The sequence below is a fragment of the Otolemur garnettii genome, unplaced genomic scaffold (assembly GCF_000181295.1).
Source record: "Otolemur garnettii isolate 467f Iridium unplaced genomic scaffold, OtoGar3 scaffold00007, whole genome shotgun sequence".
Taxonomy (NCBI): domain Eukaryota; kingdom Metazoa; phylum Chordata; class Mammalia; order Primates; family Galagidae; genus Otolemur; species Otolemur garnettii.
This window is the reverse complement of record NW_003852402.1, coordinates 25,527,202-25,536,754: the sequence shown is the minus strand read 5'-3', so window position 1 is coordinate 25,536,754 and position 9,553 is coordinate 25,527,202. Positions and strand designations below refer to the sequence as shown.

The 9,553-nt window shown below is 35.6% G+C and overlaps 1 protein-coding gene across 3 annotated transcripts in view; it reads right to left on the bottom strand.

Moving 5' to 3' along the window:
* The window catches only part of CEP83 (centrosomal protein 83), a 110,630-nt gene that overhangs the window by 64,642 nt on the left and 36,435 nt on the right, over positions 1–9,553 (bottom strand). For all 3 annotated transcript variants that reach the window (XM_023509436.1, XM_023509437.1, XM_003783348.3), the window contains 2 exons: positions 2,760–2,852; positions 118–249 (listed from right to left, as the gene is read on the bottom strand). In XM_023509436.1, coding sequence (XP_023365204.1) covers positions 118–249; positions 2,760–2,852 — 225 coding nt within the window. The remainder of the gene's footprint in view (positions 1–117; positions 250–2,759; positions 2,853–9,553) is intronic.

Genomic DNA, 9,553 nt, shown 5'->3' with positions numbered 1-9,553 from the left:
AAAAAAAAAAAAATATATATATATATATAGATAGATAGATAGATACATAAAACATATAATCATACAGTTTTATTGACTAGAATAATAATGAACAAATTCGTACAATAAATCACTAACCTCTGCTTCATGCTTTATTTTTTCTTCTTCTAAAATATGTGCAAACTCTTCTTTCTGGTGTTCAAATTCTGACTTGAGGAAAGTGTGTTCATAGCGAAGCTTATTATATTCAGCTCTATACTTTTCCACCTCCTAAAAGAAGATTATAATTTATCACAGATAGATGAACAAAATTTGTACCTACTTCAAAAATCACTTGAAAATAGTAAATATAATTTTAAATTACATTATATTGACAGCTATTCTAAAAGCAAAATATAATAAATATCACAAATATAAATGAACCTAGAAGAATCCTTGTGACAAGTTTCTTACATATACAATTAGTACATTCCTGAGAAAGTACCAATAAAGTAAATTACCATTCAACTGACTTTATAACTTCACTGAATCTCATTAAAATTATATATCATAAGTTTTTACCTCTGGATTTAATAACACAATAGAACCTCTTTAAGTTGACCACCCAAAGGACTGTAACAAACTGGTCAACATACAGAGATGGTCAACATAAGAAACTTGCATTGACATTATGCAGTGCGTGTCCAGTCTATGAAAATTAGATCAATTTAAGGAGGTGGTCAATGTAAGGAAGTAGTCAACTATGTTGGTTCTACTGTATTTAAGTGTAAAGTACACCTTTCAAAAGATAGCTAGATTTTAAAAAGTATAATGAAGTATAAAGTAGCACACTTACAAGTCAAACAAGAAAAATTCAAAATAGATAAAAAGTTATTTTATAATATTTACTACAGTAACTTAAAGTTCAATCACATATTATAATGATTGGTCAATTCAACGTACTAACCCAAAGAATATATATAGCACCAACATCTCTCTTAACCGGAACACATGCAATTCCCTAGAGCAAAGGTTCTCAACCTGTGGGTCGCGACCCCTTTGTAACAATAAAAACACATCCTGCATATCAGATAGTTACATTAGGATTCACAACAGTAGCAAAATTACAGTTATGAAGTAGCAACGAAAATAATTTTATGGCTGGGGGTCACCACAACATGAGGAACTGTATTAAAGGGTTATGGTATTAGGAGGCATTAGGAAGATTGAGAACTACTGCCCTAGAGTGCTCTAATCCTGCTTCCTAATGGCATTCTATGAAAGTTGCTGGTATTCTGAGTACTTGACAAGAAACTTGGGTGATACAGCAGAAATATATAGGAAATACTATTTCAACATGTACCATAAAATTTTAGGTAACAAGGAAAGCGTGTCTCCTAAAACACTCAGCTCACTGTACATCTTAAATTGAAAGATTCCTAAGCCAGTTAACAAACCAAGAAAATAGGTTTCATGATTTTATTAGAGATATACTTTTGTTGTGAAAAAATGCTTTTACTTAACTTAATCATAAACCTTGGGCCTGAAAGATTTTATTTCCAAAAATTAAATCTACTCCCAAACCATTAGGAGTATATTCAAAAGACCATATTATCAAGCCAGTAAGCCATTATAAAGAGGAATCCACAATGGTTTTGTGCAATGGAAGCACGACTAGACTGTAGCAACCCAAAGGGCTACATTTTGAAGAGGACAATAATCCTGTGTATGTTCAAGGCCAGGTCTATTTGTTAAATACAGTAACACATATAAAATGCCTAGCACAGTACTATCAGATGGACATCTGCAGCCTTTTCCTGGCCTCTCTATTAAGCATGTAGTCATATCTACCAACACTTTTTTTTTTTTTTTGAATGGTAACTATGTACATTAATGCACTTCTGAGGTACAGTGTGGGGTTTTCACATGCAATCTGAAATACTTCCATCAAACTGGTCAACACAGCCTTCATGTCATTTTCTCAGTTATTGCTTTAAAACGTTCACATTCTACTTAGAAAGATTCACCTGTACCCCTATAAGATAAACCTCAGAAGTGATCCCTCCAAACCCCCTCCCTCCACCCATTCCCTCCTCCCTTCTCCCTCCCCCCTCCCCATATTCTTAGGCTACCAACACTTTTTTAAAAGGAAACTCATCTCAACCTCAAGTTAAGAAATGTTTCCTTTATGAGGGTCTATGAAATTCTTTCCTTAAACAAATAATAATTGAACACTTCTTATATACCAGGAACTATTCAGGAACTTGGAATATAACATGAACAACACAAGGGTTCTTCCTCTCATGCTGTTTCATTCCAGAAGTGGTAAAACAAAAAGTAGGCAAAATAAGTAGGTTTTATTTTGAGAAATTATATAGCATATTAGAAGTTGATCTGTATCAGAAAAACAATAGCATAGAGTGAGGGGGTGTCCTACGTGTATAGGAAAGGTAGGCTGCAATATTAAATGGAAAGACTGGGGATGGTCAAAGTAGGCCTTATTGAGAAAGTGACATTTTAACAAAGACCTACAACAGATGAAGGAGTTCACCAAAAGATATCTGGAGGGAAAAAGATTCAAGGCAAAGCAACGCTAGAGCAAAGGTTCTTCAACTGCACACCTTCTGGCATGTCAAACAAATGTGAGAAGGCCAATGTCAATGGAGGAAAAGAGGTCAGAAAAGTAATGGAATCCAACCCTAGGGAGCTCCTATAGGGTTTCTGGGTAGGGGAATGATGCTTTCATCAAGACTTTGATAGTCACATGAAAATAATTGCACAGTTCTTCATAAGGTACTTACTTCATCCAGATTGTGAAAACGTTCTCTCATTGGAGTTTCTAATTCTTGCTGTATTTGAAATCTTAATACTTCCAACTTTTGCGGAGTTAATACCTAATATATAAATACAAACATTCTAAATATGAAATCATAAGTATTAAATAAAATCAAGAGTTCTCCAAATTTCAAAGCCTCTCTCCTAATTATGACAATTGAATTCAATTCATCAACGTTTTCACAACATTGCTAATTTTACAGTAATCACTATATAAACAGATCATCATTTGAAACAATACTTTAAGAATCTCAATTTCAGACTCTCAGATACATGAAATATTCCATTAACACGAAGTAAAGACAGTCACTGACTATTATGTTAGGAATAACTATGTTAGCATCAAGATGGATACAATGGCGGATAGTCCATTTTCCAAAGTAAAGGTGAATAATTTCTTTAAAAGGTAAAGCAAAATAGTCTGAAGAGATTTCTTCAGACTTATATTTAATCAGAAAAGGCCGGTTTTTATTCTCACTACCAAAACTAATTTAGGTCATAATCTCTTAGGCCAGTTTTTATTCTCACCACCAAAACTAATTTAGGTCATAATCTCTTATGATACTCATATTTCACAAGTAATTAAATATTTATGCACTCTCCATATGGGCAGAGTTGGTCTTGGTTCACCTATTGTATTCGCAACCCCACCCACCACTGCCTGGCACATAAGAACTGCTCGATTATTACTTCATGAATGAATGAACAAGTGAACAAATTCTGATTGTAAAAAAAAATTCAGTTTTGATTCAAATTAGCCTCTATAAAAGTGAGAATAATGTTCAGTTTAATTCATTTGTTCATTGATATTCCAAATACTTTATTCAAAATATTACATTTTACTGAATGAAAGCCTACTATCCAAAAAACATTGTGCAATGTACATTGAAATGTACAATCCACATGCCACACTGTTCTAAGCACCTTATGACCATTAATTTATTTAATTCTCACAACAAGATCACAGTAGCTACAATGAGCACACAAAGAGTCTAACTTTCTAAAGATCATAAAGACTCACACAAAGCATGTATCTTCTCATAAGAAGTTCAAACTCTGGCATGAAAAATAATTCTATACACAAAGAACTATAGAAGTAAGCAATATAGGCTTACCAGATAGGTAAAGTCAAAGAGAAAAAAAAAAAAATTTAGGATAGAAAAAATAATGCATCAAAAGAATGGGAAAACTGAAGCTTGGGTGGAACTCAAGAACAGGTAACATTTTAATTTTATCTTGGGACAGCAGAGACTTTACAAGAGAAAAGTAATTCTAAAAGATGAATGAAGGTGGCTCGGCACCTGTGGCTCAAGCGGCTAAGGCGCCAGCCACATACACCTAAGGTGGTGGGTTCAAATCCAGCCCGGGCCCGCCAAACACCACTAATGGCTGCAACCAAAAAATAGCTGGGCATTGTGGCGGGCACCTATAATCCCAGCTACTTGGGAGGCTGAGGCAGGAGACTCACTTGAGCCCAGGAGCCCAGGAGTTGGAGGTTGCTGTGAGCAGTGAAGCCAGGGCACTCTACCCAGGGGCTCAGCTTGAGGCTCTGTCTCAAAAAAAAAAAAAAAAAAAAGATGAATGAAGGCATTTTAGATGAGACTACACAAAGCACCACAGAAAATTGAGAATCCTGGGTCCCCATGCATTAACACCAGCACAGAGCTAATTACTGATGTTTGGTGACAGGTAAGTGAGGATGCACTATACCACTCTCTATACTCCGCATATATTTAAGATTTCCATAATTAAAATATAATTAAAGATAATAGGGTTTCCACTTTCAGCCAAGACAATAATAGAAACAAGATTTACTCTCAACCTGAAACAAACAAAATGTACACAAATTAAACAAAACAGTTTGCAAGACATTGGACATAAGTTAGCAAAATCCAAACCCCTGAAAGAAAACAGAAAAGGAGAGTTTTGAGAGCTTTTACAACATGGCACTGGAAAGGATGCCCAGGCAGAATCTGACAGACTCCCTGTCTTGAGGAGAAAGACCAGAACCCAGGGACATCAGTGTGGTTAGAGTCACAACACAGGGAAGCAGACAGAACAGTAGCACAGAAAGAGAACTATGAACATCTGTACAGTCTTGACTCATTCAGTAGAGTACTGAGTAGCACATGTATGCAAGGGAACTACTTAAGACTGCAGAAGAATCACCCGAAAGGAGTAGAAAACTCATACAGACCTATGACTAGTTGCTATTCTCAAGACTAGACTAAAAAATTTCATGTCAGGGTGGCACCTGCGGCTCAAAGGAGCAGGGCGCCAGCCCCATATGCCGGAGGTGGCAGGTTCAAACCCAGCCCCGGCCAAAAGCAGCAAAAAAAAAAAAAAAATTTTTTTTTCATTTCATAGAGAAATGGGTTTTCAGCAGGATCTTGTCTCAGAGTGGAAAATTAGAACTATACTAAATAAAATTTGGGCGGTCCCCAAATTACAAACATCCAACTGTGGTATGACCTGCACTTATAAATGGGAGGCTATTAGAGGTATTATTTAACCTTAAAAGCAAGACCTAAAAAGCTAAAATAGTAATTTAACTGTGTTCTATAACAACGCTATAATAACTCCAAGTAATTTAACTGTATTCTATAACAATTTTCAAGATATTTACTGGGATGCAAAAATATTCAACACTGTGCAAAGTAAAGTCCAATATCCAAAAAAAATTTATCAAGTATGCAAAGGAGGGAAATACTACCCATAATTAGTTATGAAGAGAAAGAGAATCAACCTAAAATAGGCCTAGAAGTGACACAGATGTTAGAATTAGTAAATTTCTTTAAACAATTACTATAAAGTTATTATAACTGAATCCCACATACTCAAAAAGCCAAAGAAAAGTCTGACTGGTAAGTAGAGATAAGGTATATATAAAAAAAAAGAATCAAAACTGAACTTCTAGAGAGGAACACTGTAATTTCTGAAATGAAAAGTATAAGAATTAAATTAATGGCAGATTAGACACTGCAGAGGAAAGTTACCAGTGAACTTGAAAACATGGCAATAGAAACTATCCAAAATGAAACATAGAGACAAAAAAGACTAAACATAAATTAATAAGCAGAGTATCAGTGAGCTATAGAAGAATTTTCAGTGGCCTATTATTAGAATGTAATTAAAGTTCTCCAGGAGATAAAAGAGGTAGGAGAAAAAAATATTTTTAGAAATAATGTCCTGGCTAGGCACAGTAGGTCATGCCTGCAATTGCAGCACTGTGGGAGACCAAGGTAGAAGGACTGCTTGAGGCTAACAATTCAAGACCAGTCTGGACAACACAGCAAGAACCAATTTCCCCAAAAATGTTTCTAACACTGCAGCCCAGGAATTCAAGGTCACACTGAGCTATGATCATTATGATCATGCCATTGTACTCCAGTCGGGGAGGAGAGAGGAAGAGATGGGTGAAGGGGGTGGGGATGGGAAGAGGAAGGGAGGAAAGGGTGGGAAGAAGGAAGTCCAAAAATTTTCTAAGTTTGATAAAAACTGTAAAACCACAGACCTATAAAGCTCAATAAACCTGAGGCATCAAAAGATGAAGAAAAATGCAGATATATCCATCAAACTACTCAAAACCAGCAATAAAGAGAAAATCTTAGCAGTCCAAAACAAAACAAAAAGACACACTGCATACACAGAATGAAGACATGAAGACAGAGTAACAACAGATTTCTTTTTTTTTTTTTTTTAGGCCAAGTCTGACCTGTCACCCTGAGTAGAGTGCCATGGTGCCATTATAGCTCACAGTAACCTCAAACTCCTGGGTTCAAGTGATCCTCTTGCCTCAGCCTCTTGAGTAGCTAAGACTACAGGCATGCACCACCACACTGGGCTAGTTTTTCCTATTTTTAGTAGAGAGGAAGTCTCCATCTTGCTCAGGCTGGTCTCAAACACCTGAACTGAAACAATCTACCCACCTTGGCCTCCCAGAGTTTGAGGATTATAGGTATGAACTACCATCCTCGGCACAGATTTCTTACATGAAAAAACATAAGTGAGAAGATCATAGAATATCTTTAAGGACTGGTGGGAAAAATAACCTGTCAACCTAGAATTCAATATTCAGCAAAATTTTTTCAAAACACAAAAATCTTTTCAGATATACAAAAGCTGAAAAAAATTTCTCACCAATAGACCTGCACTATAAGAAATGTTAAAGTCCTTAAGACAGAAGGAAAATAGAAAGTGATGCCACACAGGAATATGGATTTACATAAAGGAATGAAGACCACTGAAATTGGTAAGTACATGGGTAAATATGTAAGATTTTTTTTGTTTGTTTTTACTTAAATCTACTTAAAGTATAATGAGCATTTTATTCTCTTTATCTTACTTTGTCCACCTCACTTAAAACAGACTGACTGTAATAAGCATTTTAAACACAAATAATGACAGTCTAGTGTGGAGTTCATAAGGTAGGCAGAGAAAAGTTATATTCTATAAACCTAAAGTAAAAGACATGTACCACATAAAGCCAAAAGGAACATTTAAAATAACACAAGGAATTAAAGCTAATAAGCCAACAAAAGGGATAAACTGGAGTCATAAAAATAATTAATAAAAAATACTAAAGAAAAAATTGGAAAAAGAAATAAAGAACAAATAGAAAATAAAGAGTAAGATGGAAGATTTAAATCTAACTGTATAACCACAACAAATGTAAAAAGCCTAAACACCCTAATTAAAGGGAAGAGACTGGCAGAATGACAGCAAAATGCACAATATTATTTTCTTAAAGAATATTTAAACAAATATATACTGAGTATCAATAACCTTAATAAATCATTGTGCCCACAAGTATTAAGTAAAATGTGCAAATAAAAATCAGTAAGTAGGGCAGCGCCTGTGGCTCAAAGGAGTAGGGCGCCGGCCCCATATGCTGGAGGTAGTGGGTTCAAACCCAGCCCCGGCCAAAAAAAAAAAAAAAAGAAAGAAAAGAAAAATCAGTAAGTAAAGAACATGGCCAGGTATGGTGGCTCACACCTATAATCCTAGCACTCTGAGAGGTGGGTGGATTGCTTGAGCTCAAGAGTTCGAGAAGAGCCTGAACAAGAGTGAGACCCCATCTCTACTGAAAATAGAAAAACTAGCTGGATGTAGTGGTGCATCCCTGCAGTCCCAGATCCTCAGGAGGCTTCAGCAAAAGGATTGCTCCAGCACAAGAGTCTGAGATTGCTGTAAGCTATGACATTGTAAACTATGATGATGCCACAGCACTCTACCTAAAGCAACAGAGTGAGACTCTATCTCAAAATAATAATAATAATTAACTATTTAAGAATGCATGTACATACTTTGGATACCAAACTCAACTATCCAAATCGTACAACCCATGAATAATCCAGATATACTAACATTTATCTCCGTTAAGATCAAATGATTTTTTTAAATTATCAATAGAGAATGTCTCAAGTTAAAGATGCAATACAATCACCTGCATTCTCTGTATTTGCAGTTGTATATACAGTAGAACCTCCATAGTTGACCACTTCCTTAAATTGATCTAATTGTCAGAGATTGGAGATGCACCACACGTATGTATCAGTACAGCAGGCCTAGTTCCTTATGTTTACCACCTCTGTACACTGACCAGTTTGTTACAGGTCCTTGGGCGGTCAACTTACAGAGGTTCTACTATAATGCAAATGTTGGTCCTATGTACATATAACATCTTTTTTTGTTAAAGTCACAGAGTGATTTAATTTGGATCACAAAAAACTAAGTATGTAAGCATAATTAGATTTATCTATTCCACAATATATACATAGATCAAAATATCATGTTATATACCATAAATATATACAATTTTTATTTGTCATTTAAAGGAATGATAGGAAGGGAAAAAAGAAGGATGGATTCAATTTGGTTCATATGCTCTTACAACTAATGCAGGAGGTTTCAATATTTAGAACAATAAAATGTAGACTGAAACACAAAGGTTTAACTAGTTAACTCAGATGAACCCCAAACTAAACTAACAGCAATATACTTTGAACATACTGGTTACTGAAGTTTTACTAAATTTAAAAAAAAAACAAAACTAAAGTTTCTTAACAAGATGTCTCAGGATCTTTCTTTGTTCCCATTCTTTTTTTTTTTTTTTTTTTTTTGAGACCAAGTCTCCCTCTGTGGCCCCAGCTAGAGTGCTGTTGGGTCATCATAGGTCACTGCAACCTCAAACACCTGGGCTCAAGCAATCCTCCTCCCTCAGCCTCCCAAGTAGCTGGGACTACAGGTGCATGGCACCAGGCCCTGTTAATTTTTTCTGTTTTTGGCAGAGATGGAGTTTTACTCTTGCTCAGGCTGGTACTAAACTTCTGATCTCAAGCAATCCTCCTGCCTTGGCCTCCAGAGTACTAGGATTACAGACATGAACCACCACGCACACACAGCCTCATCCGTTAATTTTTAAACAGTTTGCGCCTCTTCACTAATCACAAATTCCTAAAAAGGTAAGAATCATATTTTACCAATTATGTTGAAACTTGTACTTGGGAGCTTTATGTTTTTTATTTCTGATATTCACAACTTTTGCTCCTATTTTACAGGTTAAAAAAAAAAAACAAAAAAACATTAATTTAAAAGGTTTGAAAGAGCTTTACTTTCAGGCCAGGGCTCAGTCTTGTCAAGGTAAATGACCTCCTAAAAATTTTGCTGATAATCTGAAAAAGGCACAGGGGAAAGCAAGCAGAAATTGGCCGACCTCTGCAATGAATCAGCTGCACAACATCCATGCAGTTCCTAATAC